Here is a 19,130-nt window from a genome sequence, read left to right as displayed (position 1 = left end):
TTCAGGTAATATACATATTTGGAGGATTTGTGCTTATTAGGCATGTGGGTTTGAAAGGGAAATGTACTGATATTTTCATTTGTTCAAAACTTATGTTCAGAGAGAATATTTTACATTGCGTGACGTCCACTTAAGTTTTTCTAAATTGATCATTATTTTCCTTTCTTTTGGTGGCTTTGTTTAAGAAATAATCAATTGAAATGAAAAGGAAAAGTGACAAACGTTTCAGACTTTCAGCAAAAAAAAAAATATCATGTCATTAAAGATTCTGGCATGATTATTTGTAAGATATTTTTTGTATTGGTCAAAAAATAAAAATATACCAACATTTAATCTTATGCAAAAAAAAAAAAATTGATATCATAAAATGAAACTTATATTAATAAAAGATACTCATTTGTATACAACTATATAGAGAAAAAATCATGACAATTATTTTTATATACAAACTAAAACTAGTGTGTCATTTTTTTTCCAAATATTTAAAAGTAACATATCCACAAATATTAAACAAATTTGGAGTTTTACAAATCTTAAATTAAAGATTAGTTTAGGAGTTTAAAAAGTTGAGTAAACGTAAGTTAAAAGAAATTAATTGTGGTGTGAGAAAATAAATTTTCGTAATACATGTAAACACATATTCCCCAAAAGTTGAACTAAACATGAGGATGAATACTTCATTTTATCGAATAAAATTGTTATAGTGGATGGAAAAAAAATTGAACACGCATCACGGAACCAAAGTTTGAACGAGCACCTTTTGCCACCCTTGGATGATAAAGATGGGACGTTATCTAACTATTAACTTAACCATAGTTTGCACCCAAATTATAATTATATCTTAGGACTCTTTTTGTTTCCAAAACAAACCAAGTAATCTTTTATTCTTGGAAAATGCCCATTATATCCTTTCCACTTAGGGTGCCAAAATCTCACCAAATCAGATGATTTAATGGAAAGACTTACTGTTGTATGAGATGATCATCTTGATAAATATGATATGGGGTACTGTTGGTTGGGCATTAAATTCGGTATAGTGTTCATTGTCTGCTAAGTTACTTAAGTCAATGTAATTTTTTGGTGCCAGGAATTCGCTATTGTTTAAGATTAACTAATTTGATAGTTTAACACGGCAACGTTAAAAACATCATCAATGATCATGCTATCATCTTAGTCCTATCCTTTCAAAGAGAATAATAAGAAAACATATTGCATATTTTGAGAATTCTTTGTTTGTGTGATTTCGGTTTTACTATGTAATTTCTTCAGCTAGTAAGCATGAGTTCTTATTTCAAACCTAAATATTCAACTTGTTTGATATTGATTTTTTTTGAAAGTAATGACATTTTTTTTTGCGCCCAAAAGAAGCAAAAGAATAAGAACATGATAAGTATTTGAAATTGAATATAAGTATAGTTAAGATTCCTAAAATATAGTTAAAATTTTGGTAAATAACTATGGTTAAGTTAATAGTTTTATTATGTCACATATTTATCATCCAAGGGTGATAAATGTGCTCATTAAAACTTTGCTTGCGCAGTGCGCGATCAAATTTTTTTCTTGCATGGATATAATGCCTCCCTTTTAGACTGATACAACCACCTCAAGATCTTCTTTAGTCTTCCTCATCTTACCACCTCTTATAATCCTTGGCTAGATCAATTGGGTATTCCACAAAATCAATCAATTTGGTTTTATTCTTAATTATTATTTTTTCAAAAACTTTCGTCGTTGGAATCAAAAATCTCTTCCATATAGTCTAGTTCATTGGTGCAAATCCTAAAATATTCGTTCGAGTACGTTACACCATTTGTAACAGCGGATATGTCATATTCATTCCCCTCCTTTTGAATAGGAGAGTGATTATTATTATGATTCAAAGTTGAAAATAACTTTACCATTATTAAGAGGACTTTTCAAAGGTTGATCATCTTCAGAATTATCATCGATCAAATATTCTTAATAATCATGGGAACATTAGAATTTTTTTGGTTTTGAGACCAAACTTCTTCCTTTTTCACTTTCTCTTTAAGTTGACCAGTACGATTCTTCGGGATATCCATAGTCTTTTGAAGTTCTTGGAGTGTATCTCTAGTATTTTTGTTGTATTCATCTATCAGTGATAATTCTGAAGATGATCAAACCTTTTAAAAGTCCTCGCAATAATGATAAAGTTATTTCAACTCCGGATCATAATAATAATCACTTGCCTATTTATAAGAAGGTGAATGAAGATAACATATTCGTTGTTATAAATGGTGTAACGTACTCGAATGAAGAATTTAGGATTTGCACCAATGAATTAGACTTTCTGAAAGAGGTTTTTCATTCCAACGACGAAAGTTTTTGAAGAGATAGTAATTGAGAATGAAACCAAATAGATTGATTTTGTGGAATACCTAATTGAGATATCCAAGGATTATAATGATGTTGAGATTTCGGTTGAAGCAGAAATTGATGAAATATATCCATTACAAGTTCACCGTAGCTACCATAATGATCCCTGTAACACAATATTTCTTGATGTTCATGTTATATTGTACTGAATATTGACCTTCATTGTCTTGTTCAACTCAGCTGTCAAGGAATCTAGATCAGGTATTGTTGTTTTATTGCCAAGAGTTTTCAACCTATCGATGTACCAATCAGCAACAATTTGTGAATTTGCACATATTTTCTTCCCTTTATCATTATCAATACAGTTGTCTGTAAGATTCCAGCTTCTAAGAGTGAATGTAAGTCCTTCACCCTTCATAACTCTTCCATAAATAAAAAATTGTTGTTTTTCTGGTTATTGGAAGAACTCTTTTTCCATTGTGAAAAATCGAGTTTGCGCATCCACGTAGGAATAACTAATGCTCTCACCATAAGAATGGCAGAAGCAGGGTTCATTTTGCAATGATTCGAATGAGCACACGGTGATGACTCTTGCACAACCTTTAGGAATAACTAATTCTCTCACCGCATAAACATGGGAAACCGTGATAGTAACCAGAACAACGACGAAAAGGCAATAAAATGTTGTTTGAAACGACTCATAAAATCTCATAGGCTTCATAAAGACCCAACAGAAGCTCCTTGGTATATCTCAGAAATGATTGCAGAAATAAAACAAACAATGTGCAAAATTCCTTTCTATGATACACAATACAATTATCGAGAAGGAAACCAAGCGGCAGATGTCTAACAAACTATGCATCTACTACTCGACCATGAGATATGAAATCTGGAAATCTTATCTTTCATTAATTAGATTTTCTTAAATGACTCCATGAATATCAAATTACCTCTTGTGATAATAATAATATGGAAAATTAACCTTTTTATAATACACATGCTTCGAAAAGGAAAAAGAGAAAAAAAAAAAAAAAAAAAGGATACACCACCAAATTGATTGGAAATTTTGCCAACTCCCAAGGCAGGGTGGTGAATTTCTGAGAACGAAAATTCTAAACTCACAGTAAAATCCACCGAGTGAAACATAAAAAGTGAGCCCTCTATAAATCCCTGGGTGGTGGATTCCAAGTAGAGCTGGCAAACCAAGCCAAAACCCGCGGGTTGGCCCGTCCCGTCCCGTGAAAACCCGCACCCGTCCCGGATGGTAACTAAACAAGACGGGCGCGGGTTGTATAATTAGTGGCTTGTGAAGAAACGGGTTAACCCGGCCCATACTGTGAAACCCGCGGCTGGCCCGTAAACCCGTAATTTCATTCCCCTACTGTGAAAGAGCAACAGATCCAGGCTCCAGTCCAGCCTCTTCTTCAACATCAGAAATCAATCACTACCTCCCCCATCCATTGTTCTTCTTCCCACTGAGTTCCTCATATCAACACCACTAATTTGATTCTCTGAAATCTCGTTCTTGAACTGAGCTGCAGTATCAACAACACCACCAATCGAATCTCCTTATGCAACCGATTAAACCCATTTCATCTTCATAGCATCGACAACTCCTTCAATTCCTTGACAATGACTATGAACCCATCTTGATTCTTCCCTGAACTCTTGATTCAAACCCACAATTCCTATGGCTTCTTCTTCTCTGAATTTCATATCTCAGAAACAATCGTAACAGATAAAATTACCTCAGCTCAGACCCATCTTTCAATTTCACATACACATGAACCCATCACTGAACATCAACATAACTCTAACTACAAATACATGCAGCTCCACTCCATCCCAAACTCAAGCCTTAGTTCCATTAGTACCAACAAAACTCGATAATTGAAACAACTCGATTCAGAAACTAAAATTAAATCAACTTAGAACCCTAATAGAAACAACTCGATTCAGGAACTCTAATTCCTAATTGGGGAAGAACAACAAGAACCCTAATTCTTAGAATCAAAATTAAATCCTATACAATCATCTCTACCTTAATCAATAACAAACCCATGAAATATTATACCAAAACAAATTCAATTTCATAAAGAAATCAATCAAAACTGAAACCCCAAATTTACCTGGTTTTGATTCTTCATCAGAACAATCTCCAATCGATAATTCAACATCCAAAATCTTCAACAAAACAAACCCATCCTGCAGTTCCGTTTAAATCTTCTTAATCCTTTCTCGTATCGAATTCCAAACAATTAACAGAAACCCTAATTTTACTTCTCTATTTCATCATCTCGAGCAGAACTATATCAATCCCCTGACTCTCCTCCTTAAAGATTCACCACCACAACAACACCTCCATCATATAATAGTTTCATCAAACACTTCTCTCAATCGATCTCTCACAAACTCTCAGAATCGCTCGGAAAAGAACTCAAGAAAAACGAAGATGAAGAAGAAATAAGAAAAAAGAAGAATAAGAGAAGGGATACGACTCTCAAAGATAGTTAGGAATTAACCCGTGAGCACCCGTGAACCCGCAAGCTTTACCCGGGACGGGCGCGGGTCGGATAAATGACCACCGTGAAGAATTTCAACCCGCAAGCTTAGGCTTGTATTAACCCGTAACCCGCGAGTTGGTCACAAGCCAGCCCCATCCCGCCCGTTTGCCAGCTCTAATTCCAAGGGTATGTTCCACCCGGGACATCTCACGGTGCAAAAGCACGGTGAGTGTAGAACTGCTCTTCTGACTTATGAGAAACAGTCTCATATTGGATTTGTGGGTCTTGGATATCTGTAGCGTTTTCACCTTCAACATACACTAAACTGCGGTTCTAGGGGTTTCAGTTTTCTCCATACCTATCATATCATGGCAGTTTCTAATCATTTCACTGCAATCTCATCAAAATTCCTAAAATCCTCACCTCCTAAAACCTTATTTACCAATCAACAAAGAATCCTCTCAAAACCCCAAGTGAAATTTAATCTCAGTTCCAGAAATCCAGTACATAATCTCTTCTGCAATGCTAACAGTTTTCAAAAACCCTCAATTCAGTCTCTTCCCTACCCTAATTACAATCCAGTCAAAAATCTATTCACTGGAATTGTTGAAGAAATGGGTGAAATTAAACAACTAGGCTATGCTGAAGATGGTGGATTTGAGATGAAAATCTCTGGAAATGTTGTTCTTGAAGATGTTAAACTTGGTGATAGTATCTCAGTTAATGGTACTTGTCTTACAGTAACTGAATTTGATAAAAAGGAATCTGATTTTTCAGTTGGATTAGCACCGGAAACCCTAAGAAAAACTTCGTTGATCGAGCTCGTACCGGGTTCGCGTGTTAACTTAGAAAGAGCTTTACTACCGAGTACTCGAATGGGTGGTCATTTTGTTCAAGGGCATGTAGATGGTACTGGTGAGATTGTATCATTAGAATTTGAAGGGGATTCATTGTGGGTGAAAGTGAAAACACCACCAGAAGTATTGAAATTTATTGTGCCCAAAGGGTTTATTTCTGTGGATGGAACTAGTTTGACTGTTTGTAAGGTTTTTGATGATGAAGAGTGTTTTAATTTCATGTTGGTTGCTTATACTCAGCAAAATGTTGTTATTCCTTTAAAGAAAGTTGGGCAGAAAGTGAATTTGGAGGTTGATATTCTTGGAAAGTATGTTGAGAGGCTTCTTCAAAGTGGCTTCACTAGCAACATTACACCAAAATGAACCGTCGCGAAATTCTGGCTTTGGTACTTGTTTTTACTCTCCTCCAAGTTCTCTTGATCATGGTTTTCATTATTCTTTCATTTACAGTTATGCTATTTTCTATTCTGATTTTGTCCAATTTAAGTTTAAGTTTTTCATGTTTTCTTGGCTTCTTAGATTAGTTTTGTTTGGTTATACTCTTATTAACAGTTCAGAATTATTAAGTTGTACAATCCATAACATTGAGCCTTTGATGTGTGAATTCACTATCGGATAAGAATGTGTATCACAATTCATAATCAGAGAATGTCAATTTGCTTGAACAGAGAATTAATGACACGAAATATGTACTATGTAGTATTTTGTTTGGTAACACTCACGCGAAAACATTCTTCTCATTTTATGATCCCAAGCATATAACATTGAGCCTTTGGTATGTTTATAAACATAGAGAGATTAATCGAAGTGTCAGAAAAATCAACTAGATGGATGTCTAGGGACGGACCATGATCGAGTTTTGTGTCTAAATTTTTTAACATTTCACTAGCAATTCCGATCAACATTGATACTTGTAGAATCAGGAATCAGTGAAATTGTAGATAATAAGATAACTGATAATTGGAAACTTTTAGATAGTGGCTTTGCTCCTGTGTGGTGTTCTTATGGAGAATAACCAAATGCAGCAGTCAGTAATATGAGCTAATTAGTAATAGATATGCTTCAGGCAGCAATGATCGACCAGTTACTGCTACATTGCTGGGTTGCAGAGGAAATAATTGACTGCTTGAGTAATCATTAGAAATGAATGACCAGTTACTGCTATATTATTGGGTTGCAGTATTGGGTTGCAGAGGAAGTTCAATTCTTTATGATAAGACTATGGAAAGCTTTCCGTGGCATGTGGATGAGCATTTTTCTGCAAAGCAAAATATAACCAATAAAGTTTTAAAGAGCAGAAAAAAAAAACATTAAATCAAAGGGGGTTTTTATTTATGTTTAGATAGAGAACCATTGTATCTTCTTTAATTCTAAAATTGAAACTGCGACACATCTCTATTTTGACGGTCACTTTGCTAAATCAGTATGGGCTTTACCTCCTACACCTATTTTAGTTGTCATTTCTAGCTCTGGTAGTATCTTTCTGGATCACTACAATCTTTGGCTTGCTAAAGATAAAAAAATGGTTCTCAGTTGGATGTGGCAGCAACCAAGTGTGGTACATATGGAAAGACAGGTGTAACAGGGTTTTTAATGAATCGAAAAGGACTAGTACCAAGGTTTTCTTAGCTATACAGAGACTTGAAATTCTGGAAACGAAAACCTCGTCTAATTCATGTTCATTCTGATCCTAATACTAGTATAATCTTAACAGGACAAATTATAAGAAAACAGAACTGAATTAGATACTAATTGTGGTTTTGGTTTCCTGGTGAGGGATAATACAGGTACATGTAGTGCAGATGGAGCAGGACCAACTAATGCAGGCCCTCCAGAAGAGGCAGAAGCTATAGTGCTGCTTCTAGCTGTGGACTGGGTAAAGAGGCAGATCTCTGAAACCTCTACATCCAAGGAGACTCGACTGCAGGAAGATCATCAGCTGCATGCACAAATAAGTTAAATGGCAGTGCCAGGCGATTTTTCAAGCACAATGAAAGTTCCAGGGCCCAATTCTAGAAACCTAGGGCCTCACATTGTTAGGGCCCAAGATTTTAAGTTTTCTTACAACTTGATTGTTTTAGTGCTCTCACATAGCGCTTGATGGTCATACTTAGGGGTGTGCAACGGACGGACGGTTGCGGATTAGGGGTCACCCGCAACCAATCCGTCAAAATTGCGGATTTGGAAAATCAAACCGTATCCGGTCCAGTCACCCGCGGATTCCACATCCGCGGATCAGCGGGTGATACGGGCCGGTTGCGGATTAACCGCGGATTCACTCATGAAAAGAAAAAAAAGAAGTAAAACAAATAAAAATACGAAGTTCAGAAATAGGAAATTTTAACACAAAAGAGTATTGTGTTTTTTTAACGGAAACAAAAAAGTACTAATTCTTACAACAACGGAAGGTAAACTATCAAATGCAACAAGTCTGGTGCCAAGCCAATGGAAATTCTGCTGCCAAAAAAGAGTACTTAGATTTGAGTACTAGTTCATTCAATCCATAATTCATATGTCCGGAATCTCTTTCAAGATTTCTTCGGCATCCGTAAAATGAGAAGGAATGTTTGCAATTAGATAAAATTGAACTGTGATGTGTGATCATATAAAAAGTACCAATTGACTAAAAAAACTGAATCATGACAAACACCACTATCATATGTTTAACACAAGTATGGCCATATCTATTTCGTACTTGCAAGTGGACAAAAATGTAGATCATTTGAAAAATGTGCTTTATCAAACAACATTCGCAAATGGAAAACCGTATGAAGAGAGAGCAGCTTTGTTAAACATGACCAAGAGTACTGCAACAAATATATTTTATTGAATCTGTCAGTACCATAAGAGATATACAAATGATATTACAAAACTCTGAGCAACCAGCAAAGAAAACGACAACTCAAATAAGATATGTCAAAACAGTCATATCAACTAGGAAAGATAAATGATTCATGTAAACTGAAAGCGAAGCCTGTTGTCTGATTTTTCCTAACTACACTTTAGTCTAGGGTACTCTGAACAAGGGTTCTGAGTAGGAGAAAAAAACAAATGTGAGATGCAATTTCGAAGAAACGCTAACTAAATTCCCAATAAAAAGACCTACTTGACCTAACATAACAGGTATCTGTTCTCAGTTCACTTAGTTTTTATGAGGCTTTATGTTGTTGATATCCACTCATGTCTCACATCAAATCCTAATTTCCTCATATAAAGAAATTCTAATTAGCAACAAGATCCTAATTTCCTCATATAAAGAAATTCTAATTAGCAACAAGACGTAAGGTTGATAACTAATTGGCAATACTCTTGTAATCATTCGCAATTTTGTAAGTCTGTATTCGTGCCCCCACAACCAAATAAGCTGAACATAACGAAATAGAATTTGATACCTTCTGCTACTTGAACATAATTTCCCTTAAAAGATACTCAAACACAAGACTAAGCCCAAGATACACAAACAAAGAAAGCAAGGTTTGAGAATTACCTAAGTCAATTTTTTCAATCTCTTCTAGCATCTCCTCGAAATTGATTTGTTCAGCATAATTTCTTATAAAACTGTAGTCTCCTTTCACACATGAAACTAAACCCAATTTAATTTCATGTGTTTCAGACTTAAAGATGAAAAACCCGGAATTTTTTTCTACAATTGAATCCAAAATTAAACAGATAAATAAACTTACTGGTTTCAGGTGCAGCAATCAGGTAGTGCGTTTACTTCTTCTTCAACACGATCCAATACTTTTTAGTGATGAATCTGATAGGCAGAGAACTACTCAGAGTAGAGAAATGAAGAACCTCTCATAGGCAGAGAAGACTGTTGAGCGTGAAGTGAAACTGTTTTAGGTTTCACAAAGATAAGATATTTATATATCAAACTCATATTTCCTATATTATCCCTAGTATTTCTATCAAATTTCTTTCCTGTCCTGCGGTGCGGGTGAATCCGCGGATTCACAAAACCAACTGCAACCAAACCGCTAAACCTTGCGGATTTAAAAACTCAACCGTGTCCGGCCCATTGACTCTTGCGGATTGGTTTTCACCCGTAATTTTGCGGATGGTTGCGGGTGAAATCCGCGATTTCGGTTTTTCTGCACACCCCTAGTCATGCTATCTAGCTGTTATTGAATGTTGTTTGTTATTAAATGTTGTTTGTTTCGTAAGTACAGCGTACTACTTTCTAATTCCATATAGCTATCTACTTTTCAATGATTGAGTTACAGATGAATCATCCTCCAGAATTGATATTTCTATAAAAGATGGAGGACATGAAGACCAAACTCTCGACATTTTAAAATTCCTAGTATGCCTAGCAAGTTTATCTACTGGCTTATTGCAATCTCTACTTATATATTTGCAATACCATCTAGGGTTATTGCTTAATAATATTTTTATATCTAGAATCATAGATTGATTCTCCTAAGCTACTAGCTGATAATGTCCATTAACTGCGTTTGCCATCGTTTGTGCATCCAACTCAAAACACGCTTCTTGTATTCCAATTTCTTCAGCACATTTTTCCTGCTCCGAGCTTACATATTTGTCTGCATAGATGCACTTCCCTTGTTGATAAGTGCCTGCAAAATTACGAATAATTAGAAATTATGAATTATTAGTCATATGCCAGTATGATGTACGTTGTTAAACTTTATATAAGATGCATCACGATAGAAAGAGAGATAAGGGTTTGCAGGGAGTTTCCAGTGAGAGATAGGTCTCATATTCACTTGAGTTGATACATATGCATTTATATCTTTCATCTTCATTTTCTTTCTCGTGCAACCATTTAGAAGTTGAATACGTTTTATTACACCCATTGGATTTGTCCTGATTTCCTGAAAGACACAGTCACAACGTGCCTTCCATATTTCTCAGGCCGTGTTTGCCATCTTTACGACCCAATCATCTACTATATTATGTGTACAATCTGTTCACCAGCTTTTTACCCATTCTGCCACATTGTTGCAATTACGATGAATATTTTGACTTGCACCAGCGACTGTCAACCAAATTGCTCTTGAGAAAGAACACTCAAACAAGATATGACTTGTTGTTTCCTCTTCTTGATGGCACATCTGAAAAAGTGGAGGTCTAACAACCACACCTAATATTTCGCTTAGCAATCTGTATGGACTAACTCCAATATACTTTCAAGAGAATCAACTAGACAGTCAGACTCAATCTTAAGAAAAGTATATCAAAGAGTTATATCTCTATTTTTCAATTCAGTTCACAATCAAACAAATAGGAATTTGCGAGCCCGATTGAATATAAGAAATAACTTGGACGGTATCAAAAATCAATATCCAAGTGTCAATCAATATAATCAACAACCATAGGTTGGATTCACAATTGATTGAACTTACGCACAACCTGTGATATTTCAATTATATAAACAAATATAATGTGGAAAAGAAATAACACAAACACCAGAAATTTTGTTAACGAGGAAACCGCAAATGCAGAAAAACCCCGGGACCTAGTCCAGATTTGAACACCACACCGTATTAAGCCGCTACAGACACTAGCCTACTCCAAATTAACTTCAGACTGGAATGTAGTTAAGCCTTAACCAATCTCACATTGATCAAGGTACAATTGCGTTCCTTATACCTCTGAATCCCAGCAGGACTCTGCGCACTTGATTCCCTTAGATGATCTCACCTACAACTAAGAGTTGCTACGACCCAAAGTCGAAGACTTGATAAACCAATCTGTCTCACACAGAAAAGTCTATTGTATAGATAAATCTGTCTCCCACAGATATACCTATGAGTTTTGTTCCGTCTTTTGATAAATCAAGGTGAACAGGAACCAATTGATATACCGGACTTATATTCCCGAAGAACATCCTATAAATATCAATCACCTCACAATAATATTAATCGTATGGTAGCGAAACAAGATATTGTGGAATCACAAATGATGAGTCGAAGATGTTTGTGACTACTCTTGATCTTGCCTATCGGAGATTAAATATCGAGAAAATTTTAGAGAAGATAGTACTCAATCACGTTAGAAAACAGCAAGATCATAACACGCAACTACAGAGAAAATAGTTGGGTCTGGCTTCACAATCCCAATGAAGTCTTCAAGTCGTTAACCTATAGGGTTTTGGAAAAAACTAAGGTTAAATGAGAATCAACTCTAGTCATAACTAGTATCACACAAGAGGTGTGGGGATTAGGTTTCCCAGTTGCTAGAGTTCTCCCTTATATAGTCTTCAAATCAGGGTTTGCAATCAATGTTACCATGGTAACAAAGCATTCAATATTCACTGTTAGATGAGAACTTGATTTGACTCAAGCTAATATATTTCAACCGTTAGATTGAACTTAGCTTGTTACACACAAACAAAAAGTGACTTCATTTAGATATGAGTAACCGTACCTAAACGTGTGCATCTTTGTTGGCTCAACAATAGTTAACCGAAGTTATCCATATGAACACTTTCATATCAACCTTATTCATCTTAATCATAACTAGTTCAAATGACTCAAATGAAACTATTTCTAGAGTTGTTCAATTGTTTATATTCTCATAGAAGTATGCAAGACATAATTGAAGCAAAATTGATTTTGATTCACTCGAATCAATTCATGAACATTATAACCAGGTTTGAAAAAGATTGCATTCCTTAATATATAAATGTATTAGTTCATGAACAAACCTATTTTAGAACATAACCCACTCAAGTATGCAAACGCATACCTAAGTGGTGGGCCCGGAAAAGCGTATAAAATTGAAGCGAAATGAAACGCGGGCCTACAGTAATACCGCAAGTGCACGGTCGTCGGTTGTAGCTCGTGCAAGTACGGGTCGATCCACAGAGACTGGGAGTGTTTGGAGTTTCTAGCTATTTGGGCTCTAAATTGCTATTGGGCTTAGTGGGTTTTTGTAACAATGAAATGGTTTTGGGCTCAATGGGCTTTTGGATTGACTGTGAACTTATGGGCTTTTGGTCTTTTGAATTGCACTGGGCCTTGGGCTAACAGTGACTGTGAATTGGGCTTTAGCTTTTCACCTGGGCTTTGATTAAGTCCACAGTGGGCTTTTGTAATGACTGAACTTGTAGCCCATAATTGAACTGAACTGAGTTGGGCCTTAGGTTTCTAAACATATATAGTGGTCTTAGCTGAGCCAAGATCAGTGCACAGCAGCAGCAGTGGCAGTGCACAGCAGCATCAAAACAACAGCAAGTAGTAGCAGCTGGGGGAGAACAAGGCAGCAGAGCACTAGGCAGTGAATGCAGTAACAAGAACAGGAGAAACAAAAGAGAAGAAAGAGCAAATAGTGGCAGTGAAACTGTGATATTTACAAAGCAATGAAGATGGTAGTGAAATAAACTAACAATGATCATGGGAAAGAAGCAAAAATCAGTGGCAATGAGGCACAAAGGCAGTTAGCCTAAGGCAAGGGAGCAGCAATGAAACAAATGGTAACAGTGGCAGTTAACAGGAAACAAAACCAAATAAACCAAGGCTGTGAGCCAAGGGCAGGGAGGAGAAGAAGTAACAAAACAGTTAAGTTGCAAGTGACTGTGAAAACAAAATGTGGGTTAAGCTAAGGCTTTGAATCCACCCTTGTGTCCTAGCCAAACAATGTGATCCTAGGTTGAGTTGAAAATCCTATGCATACATCTAGAATGGGAGGAAAACTAATTTGCTCACTAGTTTGCCCCTAGCATTGACTGTCTTTTGACAGAACAATCAATCACATGCACTATGAGCATCAATCTCTTCCCATTGCTCAATCAACACACTGCACTAAGGCTCTAACCTAGCATTCCACTATCTAACAGTCCACTAAAGCTTCATCTGAGCCTCAGCAGTGAACTCAGAACATGAGAAAAAAGATGGAACAACACATGATTAACAGGAACACCACAACATTTAAACTACTAAACAGTGAACGAAAATTGCAAAAGAATAACCCTAAAAATTAACAGTGAAATCAAATTAAATTAACCCAATTAGGGGGTATCTCGGCTAACCAAGAACAACCTTTAACATCCTACATCAGTTCCTATTTATAGTTTACAACAAAATATAAAACCCTAATTCGAAACCCTAATTTTTTGGGGAAAATCAAATTCTCTCACCAATTTCCTGAATTGAGCTCGACCCATGCTTTGGGTATGTCCCCTCTGCTCTTCTGAAGCTTTTCCTGCCCTCAATTTTGTCTTCTCCTCGCTGTTGGTGAAACCCTAGCTCGAGATTTCTTGTCAAACCCACACCTAGGGTTCAGAGATGTGAATTTGGAAAGAAGTCTAGGCTAGGGAGAGATGTCATGGTGTTGTCGGGTGGTTGTGGTGGTGGTGTGGTTCGAGAAGAAGGTGTAGCTGGTGGAGGTGATGGAGATGGCAGAGTTGCAGAGAATTTGGGAAGAAGAGAGGAAGAACCCGATGGAGAAGAAGGGTCCGTTTGGTTGGGTAATAGGGTTCGGTGACTAGGGTGTGAAGCAGGTTCAGCGGAGTTTGATGAACAACGAGTGGAAGGCGTTGGATGATCCCATATAGATTGAATCGAACGGCTACGATGGAGAGGTATGTGGCGACCGTTGGATTATGAGATACAACAAAATTAACGACACCAGATGGAGTTAGGTGTTGTAGTGTTAAGCGGAAGTATCGAGGTTTGATGCGCAGGCAAAGAAGCGACCGTATGATCTAAATGTGATCTAATCTGAAGGCTTGGAATTTAGGTACTATGGTGTTTTGCAGGGACTTCAGATTTTGATGAACGATGAAGAAGCGACCATTGGATGATGAGATGGATCCGATCTAACGGCTGAGAATGGAGGCGGGTATGGATATAGAAAATGGGTTTGGGTAAGGGTTTTGGGCCTTGGGTATGCCAAGCCCATATCTTCTTTAAGAACAATTCTTCCTTCTTGAGCCCATTCCTAGCTTTTTGGACGTGCGCTCCATTCTTTGCGTCTTCCTTGCGTAATTTCTTCCGGCTTTTCACTACTTTTCTGCTCTTTTCCGCTCTGCTATTCATCCAAACTTTATTTATTACCTAAAAATGCAAAATTAAGTAAGAAAAATATTTATTCTTGAAAACAATGAAAATACAGAATATGGGATAAAATGTAGAATTACTGCACAAAAGATGAGTTAAATGCCAACAAAAAGGGATAAATATATACATTATTTGGCACTCATCACTAAGTAGCCGGACTTGGACTGTGTTCGTCAGTATGCAAACGGGTATGCATACTGTCGTACACAAACTCAGTTTATTCCAATACGACATAATTATACTGTCGATTGTGAGGTTTATCTGATGACCTAGGTTTGTCTCTTGAAAACCGTTTACTTATCTTAAATAGAAGATCCCTAAACTATCTTGTGATCAAGGAGACTGATTTGTCAAGATCTTCATCCGAAAAATCACCCTCAGACTGATCATCCTCAGAGACATATACACTTTTACTTTTATCAAGTAACTTAGTGTTCTTTTGTGCTTTAAAGCCAACATCCTTTCCCATTTTGGATGTATGCTCATGATCAAATATCTTTAGCTTTCCAACCAGTGTATTTCTGGAAAGATTATCAAGTTTATTTCCCTAAACGATGGCATGCTTCTTAGACTCGTATCTAGATAGCAGCGATCTGAGAATTTTCATCAGAATGTCCTTTTCAGGAGTAGTCTTACCCAATGCAAAAGATGCATTAACAATTTGAGACACTCTGTGATTAAACTCATCAAATGTATCTTCATCTGCCATACGAAGGTTCTCCCAATCGGAATTAAGGTTTTGAAGCCTAGCTTCCTTTTCACTGGAGTTACCTTCAAATACGGTTTCTAAGATATCCCAAGCATCTTTAGACCTAGTGCAATTTGATACATGGTGCTGAAGATTTGGGGTAATGGCATGTATGATTGCATTCAAACCGTCGGAATTTTGCTTTGCATCAAGTATCTCGGCTTCACCAATATTCTTGGGAACGTTAACATCTCCAACTGCCTCAACGGGAGCATCATAGCCATTAACAACATATACCCATGATTGAAAATCACGTGCTTGGAGAAAAGCTCGCATAGCAATTTTCCACCATAAGTAATTGAAAATCACCCACAACTAAGAGTTACTACGACCCAAAATCGCAAGCTTTGACAATAAACAAATCTGTCTCACACAGAAAAGTCTATCAAAGGATCAATTTGTCTCCCACAGATAAACACTAAAGGTTTTGTTCCGTATTTTGATAATAATCAAGGTGAACAGGAACCAATTGATAATCCGGTCTTATATTCCTGAAGAACAGCCTAGAGTTATCAATCACCTCACAACAATCTTAATCGTATGGAAGCGAAACAAGATGTTGCGGAATCACAAACAATGAGACGAATATGTTTGTGATTACTTTTTATATCTTGCCTATCGGAGATATCAATCTCAAGACAATCAATCTGATTATACTCGTACGATAGAAGATGCAAGGTCATAACACACAACTACGATAAAGTAGTATCGGGCTGGCTTCACAATCCCAATGAAGTCTTTAAGTCGTTAACCTGATTTTAGAAGAAGAAAACCAAAGGTTAAAGGATAAACGACTCTAGCACGCAAACTAGTATCACACGTAAGGTGTGGGGATTAGTTTTTCACAATACTAGATGTCTCATTTATATAGTCTTTCGAATCAGGGTTTGCAATCAATGTTAGCTTAGTAACAAAGCATTCAATATTCACCGTTAGATGAAAACCTGATTTAGATTCAAGCTAATATTTCTCAACTGTTAGATCGAAAACTTATATTGTTACACACACTTGACAATGCATGCTTCTCATGGTATTGTACATAGTGATAAAAATGGTTCGATTCTCAGACTTGCAAAGGATAAAATATAGACTTAAATTCTAAAACAAAAATAGAAAACTCAAACAAAGATGATGTTGTTATCAATATTAAAAGAACACTGAGGCTAAGATTCCACTATTTTCCAAGTTCAAAGTGATTTAAATCCAATATTCATATTTATTCAATTTTTTCGCTTAATTTGATTCTAAGATGTTGCAACAAGTAGATTTTTAAAATAACAAGTGTAAATCAAAAGCATGGGATATCAAAAACCTAAGTCCAAGCATATACCATCAATGGAAATCACAATTGTTGAATAAAAATCATTAAAACAATTCTCAAACAAGGAAAATAATCATATAAATAATTGTAATAAATAAGATAAATAGAAAATACCACTCTTTATTGGAAAAATAGCTTCCTCTATCGCCTCAGCAATGGGGTTTAGCTCCTCATATCAAAAACAGGTTCAAAATATTTTTCCATTTCTCAAAAGGTGTTTTCAAAGGTGAAGAGACTTAAAGGGAGTAAAACAGTTCAATCGCAACGTTTATATGTGTTGCAGATCGACTGTTACAAGAGAAACAGAAGGAATAAGACTGCTACAGTAACGATAGAAGCGAAGTGCTGTAGAACAACGATAGTGTTCTGTGACAGTTGGGCGTGGGTTGATGTTCTTCGTGTTCTTCAGCAGCACCAGCAGAACAACTTTCCTGCAACTCGTGATTTTTGTCTCCTCTGGTTCTCTAAACTACCCCAAACTGTTCGTAACCCTTCTATGACCTATCCGAACTCCTTTTATAGCCCACAGGTCGATTGAATCTCAAGAAATCCTCGGTTATTCTTATCTTTTTCTCCACCTCAAGTCTCGGGATTTCTTTCCCTTCCAAGCTTATCTACGCGTCAACTTGGTTCTCCAAACTCTCAAGTACTCCCTTTAGACTGAATAAGGACTCAATTCATAACGTAAAATCCTATGGTACTTCCATACATAAACCAAAATATCCGAGAATACACGGAACTCCTTGTTTTAGCCAACTCGATGATTTCCTCCTCTATTTTCGAATCTAAAGGGATTACCAACCCTGTTTCGATGAATCAAGATAATCCCAATCCATCTCCACGTCAAACTCCGACATAATCTCACCCAAAAGACGATAACAACTCCGATAAACTTCACCTCCTATGTTTGCTTCTCCCGGCCTATCTAGCCCAATTGGTTGGGTCCAATCAATCACAACGACCATGTTATGCTATCACAGGTCCAGTCCAACGAAAACAAGCCATTGAATCTCCTTATAAATCGCTCAAAATTCGATCTCCAGATCTGCTTCGCTGCTGCAACAGCTTCCCGCCAAAAAGCTTCATTTGAATTGTGAAGAAGAGGCGCCTCCTATCCAGAGCAGGGGTGCGAATAGAATCTGCCATGAGGGTGTCCTGAGGGTGCCCCTTAGTAATTTGGGTACCCCTTATCCATAGTGAGAGTCCGAATAGCATGTGTCCTCCGGGCGCTTTTCGACAACTTTTCGAGCCGATTTTTCCAAAAATGTTTATTGGACAAAAATACCTACACACACATAAAACACCATAATAAGTACAAAAATGAGCACTGTCAATATATAGAATCGAGACAAATTAGACACAAAAATGTGTCTATCAAATACCCCCAAACCTATTATTTGCTAGTCCTCGAGCAAAAAAATCCTAACTCACTGACGCAGGCATCGTCGATTGCATTTAGCGTATGCAATAATCCTTTAAACCCTTAGGTGGCCCTAGTGGCCGAGTTATAGTCTCGGGAGGGCTTACCAGAGGTATACCCACAAAACCTTTATACTCCAGACCCTAGCTATCTACGCAGAACCTTGGAAAGCACTAAAGAATCTCCTTGGTTGGCATACTTATTGACTACAGGAGGAAGTACCCTGATGCGAAATTCCAATTGTTGTACACGAGTTTGCACTCAAGCATACTAAAATTCATATAAAGTGACAGATCTCTACTCAGATAGTTGCACTATGGACATCAATATTCGGAGTCAAACCAATCACATGGATAGATTAAGAGATGGATATAGAAAAACGTAGATGGTTTTGATGTTTACTAAGTGAACGGCGTTTCCCATATCTGTCTGAAGGCCTCCTCCAAAATGAACCTATCCTAATGGATTGAGATACTAGTCTGACTAATATCAACACACTGGCATATACAAGGGAACCAGTGGTCGATAACCTAACTCTAGGTTAACACAACTGGAATATACAAGGGTACCAGTGGTCGACTTTATTGAATTTATTCCTTTTGGTCAAATGGTCTGGTCTCAATTTTTTTTTTCTCTTTCATCTCTTTTTTTTTTCTTTTTCTTTTTCAACTTTTTTTTTTCTTTCTTTCATGGTATCTCAATCACTCTAATTCACCCTAGCATTAGTAACAATCGTGAGCCCCACCTAATCACTTAGAGTAACATAGTTTAAAAACAAAATAAAATAAAAATAGAAGTGAAAATGACTCAACGAGATATGGTGAAACTATCATGTTATTTCTAACACCTGAGCTCTGTGCTTTTATGAATAGACTCTTCTAGATGTTTCCATCTAATCAGATTGGTTCCTCAACTCC

The 19,130-nt window shown here is 36.7% G+C and overlaps 1 protein-coding gene and 1 long non-coding RNA gene across 2 annotated transcripts; one reads left to right on the top strand and one right to left on the bottom strand.

Moving 5' to 3' along the window:
• Window positions 1-5,106: 5,106 nt before the first annotated feature.
• LOC113304643 (riboflavin synthase-like) lies at window positions 5,107-7,802 on the top strand. The gene is made up of 2 exons (XM_026553785.1): window positions 5,107-6,084; window positions 7,486-7,802. Exon 1 carries the CDS (start codon window positions 5,210-5,212, stop codon window positions 6,059-6,061), a length of 852 nt encoding a protein of 283 aa, XP_026409570.1. The 5' UTR covers window positions 5,107-5,209; the 3' UTR covers window positions 6,062-6,084; window positions 7,486-7,802.
• A 153-nt stretch (window positions 7,803-7,955) lies between these two features.
• LOC113304644 lies at window positions 7,956-9,519 on the bottom strand. Its single transcript, XR_003338276.1, has 3 exons — window positions 9,382-9,519; window positions 9,186-9,266; window positions 7,956-8,505 (listed from the first exon to the last, which is right to left on the bottom strand). It is a non-coding gene; the product is annotated as an uncharacterized LOC113304644 (long non-coding RNA).
• Between the last annotated feature and the right edge of the window lie 9,611 nt (window positions 9,520-19,130).

The sequence above is a fragment of the Papaver somniferum genome, chromosome 8, assembly GCF_003573695.1.
Source record: "Papaver somniferum cultivar HN1 chromosome 8, ASM357369v1, whole genome shotgun sequence".
In the NCBI taxonomy this organism is placed as follows: domain Eukaryota; kingdom Viridiplantae; phylum Streptophyta; class Magnoliopsida; order Ranunculales; family Papaveraceae; genus Papaver; species Papaver somniferum.
The sequence above is the reverse complement of the archived record's forward strand: the minus strand, read 5'-3'. Positions and strand labels throughout refer to the sequence as shown.

What these genes read in the sequence shown, in the direction of transcription:
- LOC113304643 (XM_026553785.1), top strand. Translation starts at nt 5,210, where the DNA reads ATGGCAGTTTCTAATCATTTCACTGCAATCTCATCAAAATTCCTAAAA.